Here is a 21,158-nt window from a genome sequence, read left to right as displayed (position 1 = left end):
ATTGTCTACTTTTGCAGTTGCAGAAAGACATTTGGTGGATAGGTGAATGCTGTGTGCTTCAGGGTTTCTGAATGATATGGGCACCTGTATATTTTTAGACAAGCGGGGTCTTAACTTCTCCTCCTCTTTCCTTCTCCTTTGTTACATAGTCTTGATTCCAGCAACAACAGAAGATCACTTTTTCATCCTGTCTCTACTTTACCTGTTATCTTAATTTTTGCTTGTATGATAGCAACCTAGGAGACGTAGATATAAGAGCAATGGGGGAAAGAGCGTGCATGTGCTTGTGTGGAACAGAATTGGTCAGAGCTGCTGCCTGCCTGTGAGTTAAGGGTAGTTTGCTTTCTTGAATGTCACAGGAAAATGCAGGGAAAGGGACAGTGGACTTCTGTTGTGAGAATGTCTCAAAATGTGAAACTAGCCTTTGTAAGAGTTCAGAATGATACTTATGCAAATTCTCTTGTACTGTCAGGCATCACAGGTGCTTCAGTGTATAAACCTCTGTAGCTCACCTGAGAGTTTAAGCTCTGGTCCTGTGTAAAAACCAGTGCCAATGCTGAAGACCAAGATGCCATGGGGACAGAGGAAGTATTCAGAACTCCTGTTGGGCTGTTTGCAAGCTGTTCTAGCAACTTCTCCCTTTCAGTTTCTTTCCTTGTCCAGTCTTGCAAATGATCCCAAGTTCTAAAGGATTTCCAGAACTCTGCTTTATTATTCTGCCTATTTAGTTTTTTATTTGACAGTTATTTTCTTCTTTTTTACCTGTTCAAAGTAGAACCCAAAACCCAAACATTGCCTACTTTAGAAGTAGACTTTACATGGGCAAATTTCTGGGTCCTTGAAGAAAATGTCATGGTTGTTCTTTTTATACCATCTGTACATTCACGTGGATGGACAATGGCAATAAAGAACTTAAAAGCATTTCTCAAGCTTGTGTTATCAGAGATCTCTGGGAAGACAGAATTAAGAAAAACTAAATCTAAAGCAAATGAGTACAAGAGGGAAAGTGAAGGATGGATGTGAGGAATCTTATCCTTAGTGCAATACTGTGTGTGTTGATTAAGTACAAAGCAGCTGTTAGCAGCAGAAGTTACCTGCTGAGCAGACAGCTTTATGATGTGAAAACAGACTTTGTGTGTGAATGTATGCTTAAGAGCTATATGGCCTGTCTGTATAATACAGCCGCTTGCTTTCTATGTAGAATTTATATTTGCATATGGCTATAGCAAAGGGGCACAAGTTTCTGTGAGAAACATTGAAATAATTTCATGAGTGTATCACAAAATTGGACAGTGCTAGCTTTTCTTTTTTCCCCCATATCTGACCAAGTTGTTTTTTCTAGAGGAAGAGAAGCATATGTTCTGATTTTTTGGGGGGGGGATGCTAGATTTTTTGCATGGAGATCTGATGTTTTCCCTATATTTCAAAGTGTTTAGCCCTGCAAAACTGCTGAGTTGCTTTTGATTAGAATTAGACGTGGAGGGGGGTGGGAGGTATTTTTTTTAACAATTTGCAGTGTCACTGTTAAAGGAATGGTAAGTAAAACCTGTTAGCAAAACATTTGAATTATTTACCATTATTTATTTTGCTTGAGATAATATAACCCACCATGTATTAAATGATTGTCACCCTTATTTTGTCAAATTATATTTCCTAATTCTTTAAGTCTTCACATTTAGTCACATCCTATTCAGCAGTTTTTAACTTGCTGACAAATCAGATAGACAGGTATCAAGTTCTGCAGTTACTCTAGGCAGAATTCAGCCAGCTTCTCTAAGATAAATACCCTACGGCCCCAGCATATAACATAATTTTTTCTTTACCTGTATTGTTTTCAAAGCTTTTCTTCTAGAACACTTAATTTCTTAGATATTTTCCACATATACTGAAGGCAGAGAAAAATGTTCTTCAAATATATTTGGTATTTCTTCAAGTTCCTTTTCTTTATTTTTAATCTACAATAGGTTTTTCAGGATTAGAGGTTTCTGCAGTTACATAAGGATGATTGAATCTGTTCGCTGCAATTTACCCTATGTTTTCAGAAATCTCCTTTATAATCTTTTTTCTAATTAGCTGACTTTGCTTTTCTTTAATTCAAATTCTTGCCCATTAGTGATTCATCCTTAATGATGAGTATTTGCCTATGTAATTTTATGCTGTCTTTAGAAGTGCTTGAAGAATTAATGAACAATTTTATTTCACTCTAACTTTTGGCTTTGATACATATCTAAAGAATAATCAGAAGCTTTATGGAGGTTGGGTAGTTTAGAACATTTGAGACTTAGCTTGCAAGATTTAACCATTTCTGCTAATGTATGAGGAAGGTCTCAAGAATGTCTTGTAAAAGATTTTTTTTGCTTGATTGTTCATAGTCTTAGATCTATGAAAAATGTGTAACTAGCTTGCTGACAGTGAATTCTTCTGACCTTTAAGTAGTCAAAGATTTCTCCTCGAAATTTGTGATTCTTTAATACTGACACCTGAGTTGCTAGTTTTCTTCTCTTCTAAATTCTATCTTAATAGCAGAATAGACAGGAAATTCCAACCCCCTTTGTGTTCATCAGTGTTTTCAAGAAGCATCTGCTTCTTTCCTCAAAGTACCTCAGAACCAAATGCCTACCTGATGCTTGTGTTGGCAAGTGCAGACTGAAGAAAGTATCATCTGCAGAAAATTCTGTTGAGTATTTGACACATCTGTATGAAGAATGATCTATTGATAAGGATAGTATTAATTTTAGTTCAGTCTCAGCTGGTAAAAACTGAGTTTGTAATTTGGTATTTTAATGTAGGACTTTTCAAAGATTTTGGAAGTAAATTTTATTTTCTGGGCTATACAGACACTACAAAAGAAGGTGGAAGATACGAGCATTGAGAATATGGAACAGCTTACTGCGTTTTTACTTCCATATAGTCTAATGTAGTGCACATGATTTCTGAAAGAAGATTGCTTGCAATAGTATATCTAATTTTTTTCAACAGGAAAAGAAGTCCTGTCAGCTAGCCTGCTCTACTTACAGCTCATCTTGTACCTGCCAGATGATTTAAAATAGTCTTCGGAATGTGTGACTTCTTGATTATTAGAAACTTTTCACTGCTTGCATACATTTGATCACAGTGAACATATGCCTGGTAAGGCCAAGTGATGCTGGTTTTGGCTAGAAGCCGCCTTCATACAGTGTTATGGCATGTCACAAGCCTGTGGAGGAGTTTACAGGTTTTTGTTGCAGACAGCAAATAGTATACTAATTAGCCCGGTCTCTACTACTGTGACAGTATCCTGTTGCAATATAAATTTTGGGTGGTTCAGTTTTTTATTTCTTAAAAGAGCCTTGGAACTGGCATTTAGCTCAGATAAGGAAGCTAAATACTTAGTTTTAAAAAATGGTTTCTTCTGAGTAATGGTGAACTTGTAAGGTCTGTAGCTTGCATGACAAAATTATTTTTCTTGAGGAAATGGAGGTCTTCACCTAGAACACCTGTGCCGATGTGACCTGGATTTTCCTCTTCTAGTCCTGTAGTGTTGGGGTTGGAAGACCAGCTAGCACAGCTCTTCAGGGATTTATTAAAGGCTGGAGTCAGTTTATAGCTCTGGGATGCTGATTGGCAGGAGTGTTGCTGTACTGAAAGAGCTAAGTGCTGGCTCACTAAAGGTGAACCTTCCAAAAAGAAAAACCAAAGAAAATCCCACCTCAGCTTTCTAGGCCTCTGAAGGGTAGCAGAAGGCTCAAATAGGTCTTACTGATGCCTCTTCAGCCATTAATTATTGTATGTCTGGGATTTATGAGCTTGGTGCATTGCTAGCACTGACATTAAAATCCTCTCTTCTGTTAATAACAAAAGCTTTTCACTTGTGAATTGCTCATTGTCTTCATGCTGCCTGTGATACTCACTGATGAAAATACAGCCAGCTAGAGAATACAGATAGTTACTTCAAGTCAAGCACATTCAGTAGCCCTCACAGAGTGTATATGTGAAGTAGCTATGTCTGTGAAGAGGAATGTTTGCTCTCTGTCAGCATCTGAGGTATCAGTAGCTCAATTTAAGACTCCAGTTGTTTCAGGCAAAGAAGTAACTGTCTATCGGCTTATAAATCTTTCCTAAAAGGATTGCCTATTCTGTAGCTGTCAGGAGAGGCAATATCTGCTGTTCAATGTAAGAAGGAAAAGATTTGAATAATGGTGGTTTGAACTTACCTGCCAGTACTGTAATATCCAGTAACTTAATGCATGTGCAAAAACCCAGTGCTGTTGGCTTCAAGGTACTGTGTATTCATTTTGTTATGTGTTGTAATTAAATTGAACTAATGATGTACTCCTAAAATTTGAAGCAGTACTGTAAAAAGATACATAGGGTTTTTGTATAGCATTGGCAATATTAAGTAATGTATACTGGCTGTTCACTGGGCATAACAGAAGTGTATTTTAAATCTCAAAGCAGTTGAGAGAATGGAAATGTCTGAAGGATCCTTGAATAAGTCTGTCTATTTTTAGATAATTTTCATTCAACCTGGAGAGCAGACAGAAAAATGTATTTGTTGCCTCAGTCATTTCAAAGCTACTTTAAAGTCATGGAATAGGAGTCTAGTGAATCTCAGCTGTTTATATGACAGCAGCAGTCTTTTTACTTTTATTGTATTCTTGGTTTCCAAATTTTAGCTATCCTCTTGAGCTCTTGTAATATTTACAGTGATATTCTGATAGGGAATACTTTGTTTCCCTCCTGGATCAATTTATTCTTTTTCTTGTATAGCAAAAATTGTTGTAAAAAAGAATGTAAATCCAAAATCTGTGAATTAAATTGGGTTTGGACTTCTATTATTTGATTGAAACATTGTTCATCTGGTCCTTTGAAACCTTGCCTGTGCAGTTTCTTTCTGCAAGCAAGATGGGGCTTTCTTAAAGTCAGTCTAAGAAGTATTTCTGCAGCTGGGGAAAAAGTAACTTAAAGACTTTCATTTGAGGAGTTCTGTAAATAATCTTTTGGTTTGTTCTCAAAAACAGTCTATTGGGAGAATTTGGCATTAGGGGAATCCATGAGTGTGGATATTTAGTTTTAGGTTTACTAAATCTTCTAAAAGTCCAGCTTAAAAACAAACCAAAAAAAAAAAAAACCCACCCCAAACACTGAGCTGGTATGGAGGAGTTTTATGGCAAAGATCTCGCATCTGCATTTGCTTCTGGAAGCAATTAATATAGGCCTTTTCATTTGTGCTCATTACTCTTCTATGAGTTCCAGGCTGGAAGAGTGGGAGTAGAAAGGACCCCCTGGATCACTGTGTCCAGTCCCCTGCAGTGGTCTCTTATAAATCCACAGGGCTCTTCTCTGAAACAGCTTCTTTGCCAAATACATAGCTCTCCCTCTGCCCTTCCCTTGTGAAATACTGGTGCACCGTACAATGTTTTCTGGTTTTATATCTAAGAATACTTAAATGATGCATCCAAAAATCTCACTGGCCTTTTATCCATGACTGGGTGACAGTGACAGCTCACAGTGTCACCCTTATGAGCCTTTGCTTTTTTGAAACTCTTCAGGTGGTAGCAAAGTTACATATTCAAATGCCTACTACTAAACATGTTTTACTAAGTGTCGTCTTGATTCTGTTCTTCCAGTCCCCAAACCCATCGTTCTTCCTACCTTATCACTTGTTCCTTTTTAATGACAGCAGGCCTTAAGATTGCCCTTCTAGATCTAACACCAAGATTACTAAAGAAAATAGTTGCCAGATAATTTAAGGTGCATTCTCATGGTCTACTAAGGTTTTTTTATAAGTCTTTACAGTCTTTCTTGTAATCATCTTGTTTATCCACATTAATTTTTGTATTAATCCTGATCTTCCTCACCTTAAATAACAATTTTCCTTATGGGAGCCGTATTTAAAACATTTTGCACTAGCTGATAGCAGTAACTTTGAAGTCAGTTATAAATTGAATAAAATTTATGCTGTTATAATTTTATCAAAATTATATTGCTTTTTATTCAACTTCTGATCTACTTATATCCCTGTTCACTCAGTCTGTTCTAGAAACATGTGCAGCATTTATATACTATATTGATTACCTCATTAATGTGTACTATCTTAATGCAGTATTAATATACTTTATTATATTGAACTATGTATGTCTGGACAACTTGCAGTCTTTCTGAATATCCTTACATTTGTGTCTGTTTCAGGTAGTATATGGAGGAAAATACTTGGCTTTTCTGCTATCACACTTTGAAATGGCAGCTCTGGGCTCTACAGAAGGGATAAGACAGGCCATCCTGGCTTTGCTAGAGTAGATAATCTCAGTTGGTTTTATTTCATCTTGGGTTTGATCATTTCCATGTCCTTGTACCTGTTGCAATTAATTTCCACATATTTAATCTTTATTAAATGAGGTAAACTATATTTCTGGTATAATTAATGTTTGGGCTGCACTAGGTAGTTGTTAATCTGCAAATGATTATTTTTATTTGAATAGTGCTGATTAGGAAGAGAATCGGGAAGGACTGTGTAGTAGTGGGAACTGCTTGAAAGTGTTGACCAAATGCTTGCTTGCTTTCTTGGAAAATTTTGAGGAGATTTAATCAAGATAGTACAGGCTGCTTACCAACTCATTTGAGAAACTGTTAAGCACTAATTTGCAAAATGATAAACTGTTTTCAGAAGTTAAATGATTGTAGTTAAGATGTTTCTGAAATGTATAGGTACCAAAATAGCAATGTCTTTTAAATTAATTTTCTTGCAGTAATTGAAAGAGCTTGATTTTGAAAGTGTTTCTACTCAGTTTAGAAATGTTATTTCCTTACTGTGTATCTGTAGAAGTAATTAGAACTAATCATAAAAGTTTAGAGGTTAAGTAAAGACTACTTAGAGAAGAAAGTCCCTTCCAACCCAAACTATTCTGTGATTCAGGAGAATCAGAGGTTCAGGTACACAGTGACTTAGTTCCATACAGTTATAAACAGAAAAAATTGAGGATACATATCTGTTGTTCCATTTTTGGCATTGCTTTTCTGTGATGAGCTGGATTTTCATCTCACAAGAGCTTCTACTTTTATAAGCATATTTATGCATTCGAATTTGTCTGTAGGAAAGCTTTTATGAACCCATAATTTCTGCCATTGTGTATGTAGTTTATCCTTGTTTTTCAAGTATGGTCAGATACTCCTATGTTTCTGTTTTATTTTTCATTCCAAGGCCTACCAGTTTTAGAAACATAATTGATAGTTTCTCAAACAGTCAACTTAAAAAATTGACTTACAAATGGAAAATTCACTTCTGATGAATTTAAAGTATAGTCTTCCTACACAGAGCAAGAAAGACTAGAAATTGATTTTACTGATTTCTCAGATTTTTTTCTGGAGAGTAGGTTTGCTTTTAATGAATTGTTCTCCTGCTGCTCAGACTAGTATGATCTGTTTTCTCTCATCACTTCTTCAGAACTTACTGTTGCTGAATTGTTCTTAACAGATGACTTTGGAACACTAAAACCTTTCAAAATCCATCAAACAAGTGTAGCCCAATGAAGAGTACTTCTCCTGTGTTAACTTCTGAGCGGAAGAGAGTACTGGCATCCTTGAGCTCATTAATATTTTTTTTGCCTCATGAAATTTACCAGATGTGTGTTTGTTTCTGTGAAGAAGACACAGAATAAACCTATTTTTCACAGGTGATGAGTTGACCCTCTGATTTGAATGGGTTTTTTACATCTGTTTTTACATCATTGAAACTAGGTAATGCTTTGTTTATCCTTGAACTGACCTATTTACTGATGAGCTCTCTGCAAACAATTTAACAGAGTGTGGGCCAGTAAAAAGGAAAAATACATCAACACAGGAGCAAGAGTAGTTCTGAAACCTGAGTCTAGTGTTGGCATCACTTCTGTTTTCAAATATAGACATACTCAACTGGATAGGCATCATTAATAGTTCAGATATATGGAGTTTTAGACAATGATTGTATGACAATTTGCATTTGCTTCACTTTTTAGAAGTTTGCTCAAAAATCCATAGATATGCCTAATATGTTACCTTAGATTTCACCAGTCTTTTCTCCCTCATTACTAAATAGACTGAGAAGCTGAAAATTTCAGTTTTGTGTAAGCCCTCAATCTTTCCTTAGATACTGTTCAGTTAATCACTTTCCATTAGGTTTAAATTGATATTAATAGCTTAGAAATAGCAAATGTTGTGTCAGGATTTTGATGAGCCCTTAGTTTGTGCCAACTTATGTTTATTCATATCTGAAAGTCTGGAAAACAACCTTTACATCAGCGTTGTCTGTTTAGGTGCCACATCCAGTGTAGCATCCGGATTTAGTTGAATAACAACAATGAAGTCCTTTGTCAAGTCTGTTAGTCATACTGAAGACTGATCAGTAGTATAAACAAAGATGAAGTTGGTTCAAAGATAAAAATGACTGAATAGTCACATGTCATATTGAAAAGAGTAAGCATTCTTTCCTATGACAACTATGTTAGTAAAAGAGGTGGTAAAGTGAAACAATGCACTTCATATGAGTAGTAATTTTAAAGATTACCTTTTTCTAATAGTGTCAAGTGTATAATGGATTTTGTCACGGAAGGGAGGGGAAGGGATCACTTGACCTTCAGAAGTAGCAAGACTTGAATGTACCCATTTTTCCTCCTTTCACTTTATTTTTATTTTATTTTTAAAATTTTTATTTACAGCATCCATTTGTATTCTTTCCAAGGTGTTTTTACTTCCACAGTGTAAAGATTTTATAATCTATTGTCCAGTATTTTGAAGGGAGGAAAAATACCTGGTTTTGCAAAAATCTTCAGTTTTATTACATTACTCACTAGCAAAGGCAATTATTAAATACATGCATTTTGGGGTTATTGCTGTGGTTACCTGTTCAGGTGACTTTCTTTGCTGTAAGGACACACAGCTGATTCATGTTAAAGTTGCTATCGAGCTCCAAAGGTTTTTTCTGCAGACCAGCTTCCCAGCCTGTTGACACCCAGCCTATATGGATAGTAAGGTTATTCCATGCTGGGTACAGGGCTTTGTATTTGCATTCATTGAACTTCTTGAGGTTTTCAACCTGCCTGTTTCTCTAGCCCTTGGATGTCACTTGGATTGGCCATTTCAGTGTACTGTTTCAGGGTGCCATCTGCATACTTCACCCCCAGCTGGGTGTCACCAGCAACCTTGCTGAGCATGCATTCGGTGCCATCCCCCAGCTTCTCAGTAAAGACACCTAACCAGTATCAGCTCCAGTTTTGACTTCTGAAGGACACCATTGGTGAATGTCTGTCAGCTGGATTTTGTACTGCTGGTTAAAACCCTTAGAGCCTGGTGGTCCAGCTAGCAGTCCACCCACATGGTAGCCCACTTCTTCAGGTCATGTCTCAGTTCTGACAAAGTACTCTGGAAGACTCACAGTCCCTGTTAAAGTCAAGGTAAACAACATTCACTGCTCTTCCCTTGCTCACCAGGCCAGTCCTCTCCTTAAAGCAAGCTGCCAGGTTGGTCAAGTACGATATCAAGTATGATATGCCCTTGGTGGATCTGTACTGTCTGTTCCCAGTTGCCCTTTTTGTTTGGTTTGGTTTTGGAGGCTTTTTTGTGTCTGTGTATCTAGGTTCCAGGAGGATTTGTTCCATAATCTTTGCAGGGACTGAAGTGAGACTGACTAGCAGATAGTGCTCCAGATTCTTCTTTTCCTTCTTTATGATAGCTTTTTTCCTAATCCTGAGACAAGTCTCTGGATCACCATGACCTTTCAGAGATGGTAGAGAATGACCCTGCAATAAGATCAGTCTGCTTCTTCAGCACCCTCAGATGCCTCCCATCTGGTGCCATGAAGTTGCATATGTCCAAGTGGCTTAAGAGATCCCTGACTCAATCTGTCTGTACTGCCTGTGAAGTTTCACTCCCACAGACTCTGCAATTACTCTGATCTGGAGCACCCAGTAACAAAGGAGGCAAAAAAGGTACCAAGTATCTTAGCCTTTTCCATACCCATTGTTACCAGATCTGCTGCCCCACTGAGCAGTGGATCAGCATTATAATCAGCCTTTCTTTTGCCAGCATCCTTACAGGTGCCTTTCTTGTTTCTTCTGGACTTGAGCTCCAGGGTTCCCTGAGTACCTCCCCACATGCTCAGGAGATGTTTCCATGTTCTTCCAAAGTAGCTCTGCTTCCACTTTCTGGGTGTTTCACAGAAGTAGTGCAGGAGCCTCTCCATAATGCTGCTTGCCTCACTTTCACACAGATACTGTCCAACAGCCCTCATTCCTCAGAGCAGGGCCTATGGTCCTAGAAGCCTGCCTTTGACACCTGCCATGCAGCCAGGTGGTGGTAGGCTGTGTGCACTCCTGCCTCAGTCTTGTCCACCTGGACCAGTTGAGGAGAGCAGTATCTGGGTCCTATGCTGGCTACACTCTACCCCCTTGAGCTCTGCAGTCACTGCTTATATGTTCAGGTTCACACCTGGCAGTAGATTCATACATGAATGAATAGCCAAGGGGTGGTTGTCTAAGAGCTGAACTCAGGCAGACTCATCAGTCTTTCAACAGCATCCCAGGCAGTATGACTGTTCTGGAAATGCACATCTGCAGGCTTTTCTTCTGTTTCCACAAGTAGCTAATTTCCTGGGTTTGTCCCTCACTCAGCCCCCATCTTGGGAGTTTCTGTCCACTTATCCTTTGAGTGCAATGCCTATCTGTCTCTTCCTTGTATCATGGGTCTCAGACTTGTGGCATTGCAAGGTCTCTGTGAAGATGCATCTACCTACTGTTCACCCTTGCTTATGGTGTACCAGGGTGCCCATTTCTTCCTGTAGCCACTTCCACTGAAGAAGCAGCACCTTAGGCAGAGCACCACTCCCAGGGGTGAGGCCACCACCACTGCTCTAGCACCAGAGAGAGGTACCCAGCATTTCTTACAGACCAAGCCCTGGATGGTGGAGTGCTCTTTCTGAGTCCAGGCTCTGGTATGCTAAGAGCAATTGCGTCAGCAGAGTTTCTGGGCCCCTCTGCTTCACTTCTATGCTGCTAGAATTCTGCTGGTAAGCAGACAGTGGAAGTGCTGTCATAAAACCAATAAAATACAGTGTAATTCATGAGAAGGTAAACTGCCCAAGGGAGTGAGAGCCTTTGTCTAAAGGTACAGGGAAGGGCCTTATCAATGGTAACCAGTGTGTGTTGAACTTCCCCATTGCTGTCTTTTAATTACTTTCCTGAACCCTCAAAGGGTTCACAAAGTGTCTCTTTGACATTTCACTGAACTCTCAAAGGAATTTTCTTGCATTAGAAGCAGATATAGTGCCAGCCTATGCATTTTAAAATACCTTATATAGTTGGTATTTTTATGGACAGAAAGTCTAGATTACAGTTCTCCTCCTGCTGGACCCCTAAGCACTGTGCTCCTGTGTGTTTTACACTTTCTTTTATAGCCTAATATCTCACGAGGCTGAACTTCAAGACGTCTGAGACTATAAGAATTTATTTAGTTTTCTTTTAAAACATATTTTTATTTAGCATTTGTTTCCTTCAAGTACAAACAGAGTGGTGGTATGACTTGATTCTTTGCCAGATCACTTCTATGGTGTCCGGTATTAGAGCAAAAGAAACCTATCATATGGAGAGTTTAAGTACAGTCATACCACGTCAGACAGATTTCATCTATATATAGTACTTGTTTCTGCCAGTAGTTGATAGTGTGCATCTAGAGAAGAGAACAGGGCAAATAGTAATGCTACTTCCTCACTGTACTCTCCTAGCGTGCAGTGACTTGAGAGTCAATGTCAGGAACTGCCTGAAGTAGGGGTGAGGACTTGGTAATTGATGAACAGACTTGCAGCACTGGCTGTGTACTGTGGCAGGCAGTTCCCCTGCATAAGTACACATTGTGGAGAATACCTTCCTTTTGTCTTTTAACCTCTTGCTGCTAAATTCACTTGATTTCTGCCAATACAAGAAGTAGGAGTAACAGGCAACAGTTGTTCTCTATTTACCATTTCCATAGAGCTTTTGGTTTTATAGACTTGCCACTTGATTTAGGTTGCATCTTTTCCATCCAGGAAGAATGCTACTGTCTTCACTTATATCTTATAATGAAGCTATTCCTTGTTGTCTTCATCCTTTTGCCCTTCTCACTTGTCCTTTCTAATCCTTCTATATCCTTTTTGAAATGACAAGACTGGATGTTCATACAGCTCTCAAGATCAGTAAGCAGATACTGTGTAATGGCATAGTGATGGTTTGGTTTCTGTTCTTCACTTGGTACTCTGTAACAATTCTTTTTTCTTTCACTGCTGCTGATTGCCAAACTGATAGTTTTACAGTGTAACTCCAAGATCGAGAGTTCAGGCCCATTTCTGTGTCTATTTAAAAAAACAAAACAAAAAACAAACAAAAAACCCAAACAAACAACCCCTGGGATTTTTTCTTAATATCTTAATGTTTTGTGGTGGTAATTTCATCTGCTCCTTTATCATCAAGTTGTTACATATACTTTTCCAGTTCTTAATGTTATATAGTCATCCCCCATATGCCAAAACTATATAGATGCAAACTGAGATCACCCCAAACAAAACTTTTTCTTGGCATTTGATACAAACCTATGCAGGAAGCAGAGGGATGTACACACTTCTAGTCTTGTACAAGTGGAAGGCTGCAGGCTCCTACATTTGCTATGCCATTCAAACCTATGCCACCTAAGTGTATAGGGATGCATGGAGACATGCCTCTGCTGCCAATAAGTAGTAATAAGATGTATTTAGAGAAGGATGTCTTAATGTTTTCCTTCAAGAAGGGAGTGGGAGGAAGGCAGGAGTCAAATTATGACAATGAAATACTAAAGGAAGGGTAGTCTTAATGATGCAGGGTTTTTTTGTGAGGTTTTTGCATAATCATGGCTTAGGATTAAAGTTCTCCTTTCCAATAAATTCTTCAGTTTAGACTGAAAACATGCAAGAGAAACTGTGCATGTGAATTTTAAAATTCTGTTGTGTTTTTGAAGAGACTTATTTTCTGTTTATTTTATAAGTTAATATTTACAATTCTGGTTTTAACTGGTAAGGTATTTCCACTGGGAAATACTTTGGGAGTACTTTGTGTTGAAACATGTCAACACTGGTGGGCAACCTGTTGGTAAAAAGAAAAATAGTAAATTTTAGTATCTGATTGTCAGTCATGACAATAAGCAGTCCTTGTAACAAAATTGGCTTGTAATTTGAGTAGGACAAAAGAGAATTTCAAAGGCTGACATTCTAAGACTTTAATGTATACGTGTTGAAAAATGTGCAAAAGTTTGTTCTATAATCAGGCATTAAACTATTAAAGTCACTTTAAGCATCACAATTATTAGTTGATACCTTTATCTTTGAATGCCTAGTAAGTGATCACAGTGGCTTGTGGGTACTTCTCCTTCACTTTGCCTACTATTTAACTTTACCAAAAGGGATGTTTAGTTTTGGTTTACTGAGAGCAAAGCATTTATTTGTCTTTCTGACGGAGGTGTGATGTGCCATTAGACTTTATATAAACTACAGGTGTTTGTAGACTAGCGTTGCTAGTGATGGGCCCCGAAAGTCAATGAGCTCTACACAGGAGAAGTGTGAGGAATATTAGCCATGGGCTTCACACAGCACAGATTAATACTCTGCTTCCTGAGATGTTCCTGATTTTCATTCATTTTGCTTGTTCTGATTTCTGGAGGATCCACAGAATTCCTTTTTAATTTCATTAAATGTGCCTACCCTCTTCTCCAGTAGCTCAACACAACATCCTGTTTTGGTCACTCATTTTAACATTCCAGGTGATGAATGTTAATGTAGTAAAGGACTAGAGTAATGCTGCTTTGATTGACCCTGTTCCCTTAATCTTACTGGAGTGCATAGAGCATTCATTTTGATACACGCAGCATTTGGTATTTAAATTGTTACCTTTAAAACGTAGTTAAAATTTCTGCTTTTAGCTGCTGTCCTCAGGTAACTTTTTGTGACTCTTCTCTTTTTTTTTTTTTCCAGATATAGAACGTGGTCTCTCAAACTGGATTAAAGAAACCTGTTGATATTTTTATTTACACTTTTTTATTTTTGTATTTGACTTAAAGTGCCATGAAAAAATTTGCATATTGCAAGGTGGTCCTTGCCACCTCTTTGGTTTGGGTCCTTCTGGATATGTTTCTATTGCTGTACTTCAGTGAATGCAACAAATGTGATGAGAAAAAAGAACGAGGTCTGCCTGCTGGAGATGGTAAGTTTTCTGCCTGAGTCATCTTTAAATTATGCTCATTTAAAATTGCACTCCTTTTAAACATCTGATTTTTTTTGCCCCAACAATATAATACTTCATCAGCATTCAGGTGTTGCAGAATGTTCAGTGGGTTTTTTTTTAATAACTAGAGAATAAACATGTTGCCTGATATGCATGTTGCAGACTTAAATGCTTAAGATGTAGAATTTTAAGCATTAATGTATATGGAAAAACAATAAAACTATAAAACAAGCAGTTCAGGAATTTAAGCTATGTTAATATAGTCAAAAGCATGTTTTAAATTTCCACCAGTGAGGAAGCAAAGGCACTGTTAACTTCACTTGACTTGGTAGTAAAACAAACCAAACCAACAACCAAGCTTACTTTAGCCAGTGACTATAGCAATAAAAGACTGCTGGCATGAAAATAAATTTGTGAAAATAAATTTATGAAAATAACTAAACTTGGCTATAAAAGTGACAAATATGACTGTGTGTGTATATATATACACACCACACATATGCACATGCTTATGTATGTAACTTTTTCTTTGAAGTGATAGCTGTATTATTCAATGCTAAAGGTCTTCAGATAAGCTTTCAGTTCTGTTACTGCCATGTTAGGTTTTTTGGGTGCCAGTTAGATGAGCTGAGTGTGGCTTTTTGAAAGCCAGTACCATTCATGTTGCCAACTTTATTTTAGGGACGTCATCATAAGTGATCACATGGGAGAGTTGGTGCAGAGAGAAGTCTCATCCCTGCAATGTCTCAGCACAAGCATTTAGAACTGTAGGCAGCTGCTGCCTCCAGTTCATTTGTGAAACATCTACTTTTCTAGTATGGTGTCTCTCCCACCAGAAAGGCTGTGTCTGATGTTTCACTGCTGTTATAGGATACATGCCAGTGATGCTCAATGTTAAGTCTGATTAGCCCACTGTACTCAAGATTTATTAATGCTTTCCATCACAAAAAACTTTTCCACCTATTTACATCTGGTATGGACAACTTCAAACTCCCTGGGAAATTTTCTGAAACGTTTTAAGAACAGTGTTGCTCTTTTACAGAATAACACTGGGGAAATGTTTAGGAAATGTTAGTTTTGTTTACTTTTTTCCCCCCATGATGAAAGCAGGCCAATAACTCTCCACAGAGGAGAACAATGTATAGAATGTGGAATTTCTGTGCTTAGTACCTCTGAACTGTTGGTTTCACAACTGCATGCAAACATTTTAGAGAGGTTCTAGTTCATGGAAGTTTTGCAGAAGTGACTTACATTTTCATTTACATTTCATCTTTTGAGGTTTTTTTTTAATAAGTGAAAAAAAGTGCTGAGAAAATGAACTAGGTTTAATGTAGAAAGTATGTCTTTTATAGGAACTCAGTCTTTCCTTTTTTTGTTGTCTTTTTTTCAGAAGTTGGGAAATTTTCTTGAGGATAAGATGATGACTGACATAGTGGTGTTAAGGAATGGATCCACTTTTTGGGTTCCCAAAAAGTTTTTACGCAAAGCAGATAACTTATGCCAGGCTTCTTTAGAGCTGTCTTGCAAACAGGATTATTTTTGCTGTTGGCAAACAGCGACTGAAGTCAATATATATGAAACTTGGTTTGATATACTGATGATGATGAAAGTTCAGATAAAGTCATTGGGGGATCCTTAAGGTGAGGGAAAATCTGCAGTATTTAAAAATTAGTGTTGTGACTTTTCCTATGCAACATTGGTTAGTTGAGTAGAGTCTTCATTCTGGCCTTCTCCTAACCTATGTTAAAATCCTTGATATCTTTTTAATATCTTATAGTTAGCTTGTAAACAAAAAAAACAGCCTAAACCAACCAACCAATCAAAACTTTGTATGTAGTTTTGTACATTTTTCTTGGTTTTTTTAAACAGCTGACGTGTAGTAAGGTACTTGCAGAAATATGTCTGCTAGAAACCATGGTTGTGGCTGACACTGTGACAATTCGTTTTAATTTAGTTGCATGCCTGGTCTTTGATACTCATCCTTGTTCCAGTAGTGCACTGACTCGGAGTCTGTAGTGGTTTTATTGCCATTCAGAATGCCTAGAATCTCCTCAGATAACACTGAGGCTATTTTTTTCTGTGAAGCTTTTATCGAAATCTGCTTTTTCACTTCACTTTTTCCCCCCCTATTCATTTCCATAATTGATTTCGTTTTCTTGATTCAGCATAAATTATGTAAGTGTTCTGAATTCAATAGTCTCTTTGTCCATGTCATTCTGGTATATAGCTTCTCTTTGCAATTCGTGGAAGAATTCCATGGCATTTAATGAACCTACTCGATATATGAGTAAGTTTTTCTGAAGAGTTTGTAAGTTTATTTTAGGCTGTGCTTGCCTAGTTGGAAAAATTAGTCTTTAGATATTTCAGCAGGAGCAAAGGATTTTGAGGATAATTTTGGACAGTTCAAGCTTTCAAGAAGTTAGAAGGATGTTTTCCTTAGGTTTTCAATACAGAAAATGGAGAGAGTTTCTTTTTCAGAATGACGCTTAGAGCCATGGTCTGAATTGCCTTTGGGAAAAATCTTTCTCCTTGGTATTGATGGCATAAGATACTAGCATCTTCAATCATGAGCTTCAGCTTCTGTGTCTAATACTGGATTGCATGTATACTGCTGTTATATTTTAAAAATTGCTCAAAATAAGAAATAGTAAAGGAATGTGAATGTGTGGAAAAATCTGTGTAAATGATTATGGAGAACTGTAAGATGAGTGGGATAAAGGTCTTTGTGTCCACTATCATAGAGATTGAAGGTTGGTAGTTGAAATTATGTGAGTGTGGAGATGAAGGGACAAAAGGTGGAGTGGAAAAGGGATAGGCGCTTACCAGTGGAGATGTTTTGGGAAAAGAAGGGCTGGCATGGGGACTGGGTACTATGGGACTGGAGAACTAAAGTGATACCAGAGGAGGAATAGTTAGAATCTAGCGACTGTAATTGTGTGGGATGATTTGGCTGTAGGCTCGAGCCTTTGCCCATCCCCTCCACCATGGTGAAAACACAGTAGTAGCTTCAGGAGGTAGCCTGGGGAAGTGGGGTGAGAACACCTAGCAGTGTTGATTCCAACATCAGTCATGGGAGCTGGGAGGGAGCCTGTGCTTGTCCTGGCTGATACTGCTGCTGTTTCTTCTCCCCACTATGACCACTCCAGAGAGGTGGGAGTAGGTTGGGGAAGCTCTCTCTAGTGCTCAGCTCTGAGGTTGTCTCATCTATTCTGAGCTACCAAGCTGACCTGGATAGTGTACACCCCTTGCCCAGACTGTCACAGGTGTTCTTTCTATGGGCGCATCTCCTAGGTGGTAGTTCCCTTTTTGTAATTCCTGCTGTTTCATCAGTAAAATTCACAAAGAGTAATTGTTGATGGAAGGCTGTTGCTGTAAGTTTAAAGGTTGTTATGAGTTGGAAAGCAAATCACTGAACTGTAGTAAACATAATCCATGTTATGTAGTAGTTTTTTCCAAACCTGAAATTCATAGGATAGGGCATTATTGCTTCCAAATGGGGATTCAGCAGTACAATTTAGATTTCACAGCCTGGAATAGAATTTACTGACAAGTGTAAAGAAGTTCTAGACTTAAAGGGTTCAAGCCATTCTCTAACAACACAAAAAGGGACCATTCCTGTAAACAAAAAACGCCCAGGTAGTACTGTGGTTATTCTAATAAAGATTATTTTTGTGTAGTTCTGTCTTATTTCTGTAAGGATCCTGTATGTTAGCTCTGAGGTCTTGACTTAAATGACGATCAGATGAGTCCTTCCTTACCCCCAGTTATAGGCTTCTTCAAAGGAACTTCCAGCTTTGGCACTTGTTGCAGTTTCCAAATAAACTTCCAAACTCATCTTACACGCGCCCCCCCCCCCCCCTTTTTTTTTTCCCCCAAACTCAAGGGTCATTCCACTTGTGTAATGATTAGAAGTCCTGAAAAAAAAATATTCTTTTAGACCTAGGGTTGGTATTACAAGAGTCTTGTGATCTCAGCTACTTGCTATTTACACTCTTTTCTTGGGGCAATGTCAGGTTTAAACTAGGACCAGCCATTTTTGTCAAGTGCCAATCAAGGCCTTGTGTTCTGAATTTTGAGCTCTTTGGTAAAGATGAAAACTCTTAAGTTGTGACTTGGTTCTGAATATTCTTATCTGCATAAAAAATTCTTAAGAAAAAAAGCAAGCAGCTTCAAGATATAAACCACAGATTGAATTTTTTAAAATAGGAACTGCTTGTCATAATTCCGTCTTGTTCTATTAAGGCTGAGGTGTGTGTCAGAAGCTTTGTTTCTGAACTTTTACCTGTCCAAATGGCTTTTTTGTAATTGTGATGGTTCCTCCAAAGTTGTCTGGACTTTGTTTTGGTCAGTTTACCATTGTTGTGGTCCCTAAAGACACATCACAGAAGAATCCATCCCTTTTTTCTGGCTTTAGATGGTCTTAGATTTTGAAATATGTTTTTCATCAGGCATATTGCCTGGTAAAAAGGAATTCATAGTCCATAGACATAAAGAGTTCCTGATTTTTAATGAAGATCTGGAAGAGATCAAGAGTTCTTTGTAACTAATGGTTTACTGATACAAATGAGAAATGTCTGGAAAAACACTACTAGATTTCCTGTTAGATCAGGTGATGATTAAGTCATTCATTTAGCTCTAAAACTTGTAGTTGTAAATTAAACTTCTGTTTGTTAGAAGTATGTCATCAGTACATGTCTACAGTCCTTCAAAGAAAATATTCTTTTCATAGTTAACTGACAAAAGAGTGCTGTGGTTTGAATTTTTAACAATGGGCATTAGTCATTTTGGGAAAATGTTGGTTTGTGTTTATAAGAAAACTACGTGCTTTTGTGTGAAAACAGATTACCATAAATGCTGAAACCTGAGAAATGTTGGTTAACTTTTCTTGGAAAGTCATCTCTCTACCTGCGCACCAAGCTTTCTTGCATTTGCATTTAGTGAGTTCCATAAAATACTTGTGGATCTAGTTAGCTATTGCTGGATTTCTCTGCAGGAAAAGGGAGTACTTTAGGTAAAATATGTAATCAAGTAGTATATATTTGATAATGAAATTTAAAAACTGATGAATTTGTAGACTTTGTACGCCTGGATTCAACTTACTGATGTGTTAAACTAGCATCTAACAGCAAGATCTGCAAATGTGAAAGATGAGTTTTCAGTTAATTTAACTATTCAGTTTAACTGGTTTAGTCAAAGTTAAGAAACAACTGGAAGTGTAAATGAAATGGGAAATTATTTTTTATTCTAAACAGCAAATATGGTAGCATAAGACATTCACTTCAGAATGCTGAAAAACATGGTGAATGTAACTATTCTGATAGCTTTTGTTTAATCATTTTAGGTATGTTGAACACTCATTGTTTAATCTTTTTCTGGCAAACTGAGCCTATATGCTAATTGCTATACATTTAATAAAATAGTTATGAAACCTCATGTAATAAAACCAAGCTGAATATATAAAATTAAGCCCAAATAATTGCCTTATTGTATACCATAATTTAATGTTAATTACCCCCCAAAAGGCACAAATTCTAGTCTAAAAGGTTATGCAATTGCAAATGAGCAAGATGCTGGTTCAACCATACTTTCTTAGCAGGCAAAGATGCAAAGCAACAGCATGCTCATTTTAGCCCATGGTTAAAACAAGCACCTAAATCAATCTGCTCAGGATCTGCTTGGACATACTTATTCTACCAGTTTTCAGTGTATGAGTGGCTGGCTGGCAGCTTCCAGAATTATATAGCTCAACTGGCAGTCAAGGGGAGTTTGTTTGTAAAAAGAAAGCATCTCTGTGGTGGGAGGATTCTCTCTGCTAAATGTTACTGCTTAAATGCAGCTAGTGCAGTTGCTTCAGGTACTTGAAAATGAAAGTTTCTCAAGAAACACATTGTACTTGTAACAGATTAATGCTAAATGCAAACTAGCAAAATGTTTCAGTTATTAGTAAGTACCCATTTTAAATCTTAGTGTTTCAACAAGGATGAAAGGCTTGGACTTTTTTGTTTAATTTTATTTTTATTCTTCAAATGGCTATTTGCTCTTGCCATAAGCTTTAATTACACTGTGCTGTCCTAGATGCAAATTAAAGATAATTTGAAGCTAGGCTTATTACTGAGGGCTTTGGTGCATTTATTTTTAAATATTTCCTGTTCCTCCATTTAGATCTTGAATTACTACTTTTTTAATAAAATTTGAACTGAATTTGTAAAGCAGTAATATATTTCAAATTCACTATTCAAACATTTCTGTTCAGGAGAAAAGTAAATGGGTATTTGTAAAGAAAATGTGATGTAGTTTTTTTAATGTTTTGGTTTTTAATTTCCTTTGTTTAAAAAACCAAATATTTTAAGAGTCTTGGATTCCTTTTCTCCTCCCTCTCACCCTCATCAGTTTGATCAGATATTTGATATTTAAGACTTTGGTTTAAACATGTCAAGTGTTACTGTTTCTGTTTCAAGTACTAATGTTAAGCTCCAAAATGTAATTATGTTGACTAAAAAGAATGTTAGTAAACCCAAGAGAAATTATTTCTAAATTATAAATGCCAGTGTCATTCTGTCAAAATAAAAATGTGGAAATAAATGTAAAGTTAGTATTTTACTTTAATCTTTACTAAAATCCCTGTAAAGGAAATGTCAATTTTTCCTGAAAAGCTTGTGTATGCAAGAACAATCTGGCATATAAATATCTGTTGTTACAGAACTTTAACAGTAAAGTCAGTTAGGACATGATGATGGATAGATATAAAATTTTACTGTTTTTTCAAATGAACTGTGATGTCTAAGAGTAACACTTAACTACTCTTAAGCTCCAAAATATCAAGATTTGTTTTCACTTCCAAAACCTGGTGGGTTTAGAACTTTGTTTTAAACAGGAACATTCCTACAGTGAAAAAGAAAGTATAAACAAACAAAAGCAAGCATAAAA

At 37.2% G+C, this 21,158-nt stretch overlaps 1 protein-coding gene across 4 annotated transcripts in view; it reads left to right on the top strand.

The window, feature by feature from the left end:
* The window catches only part of GALNT1 (polypeptide N-acetylgalactosaminyltransferase 1), a 91,622-nt gene that overhangs the window by 31,056 nt on the left and 39,408 nt on the right, over positions 1-21,158 (top strand). For 3 of the 4 annotated variants that reach the window (XM_074875346.1, XM_074875328.1, XM_074875338.1), the window contains one exon: positions 13,982-14,210. In XM_074875346.1, coding sequence (XP_074731447.1) covers positions 14,072-14,210 — 139 coding nt within the window. In that variant the 5' untranslated portion in view covers positions 13,982-14,071. Of the gene's footprint in view, positions 1-2,979; positions 3,130-13,981; positions 14,211-21,158 lie in introns of all 4 variants that reach the window. The other variant, XM_074875355.1, reaches the window with a different exon arrangement.

This window comes from Strix uralensis, chromosome 1 (assembly GCF_047716275.1).
Source record: "Strix uralensis isolate ZFMK-TIS-50842 chromosome 1, bStrUra1, whole genome shotgun sequence".
NCBI classification, from domain to species: Eukaryota; Metazoa; Chordata; class Aves; order Strigiformes; family Strigidae; genus Strix; species Strix uralensis.
The sequence above is the reverse complement of the archived record's forward strand: the minus strand, read 5'-3'. Positions and strand labels throughout refer to the sequence as shown.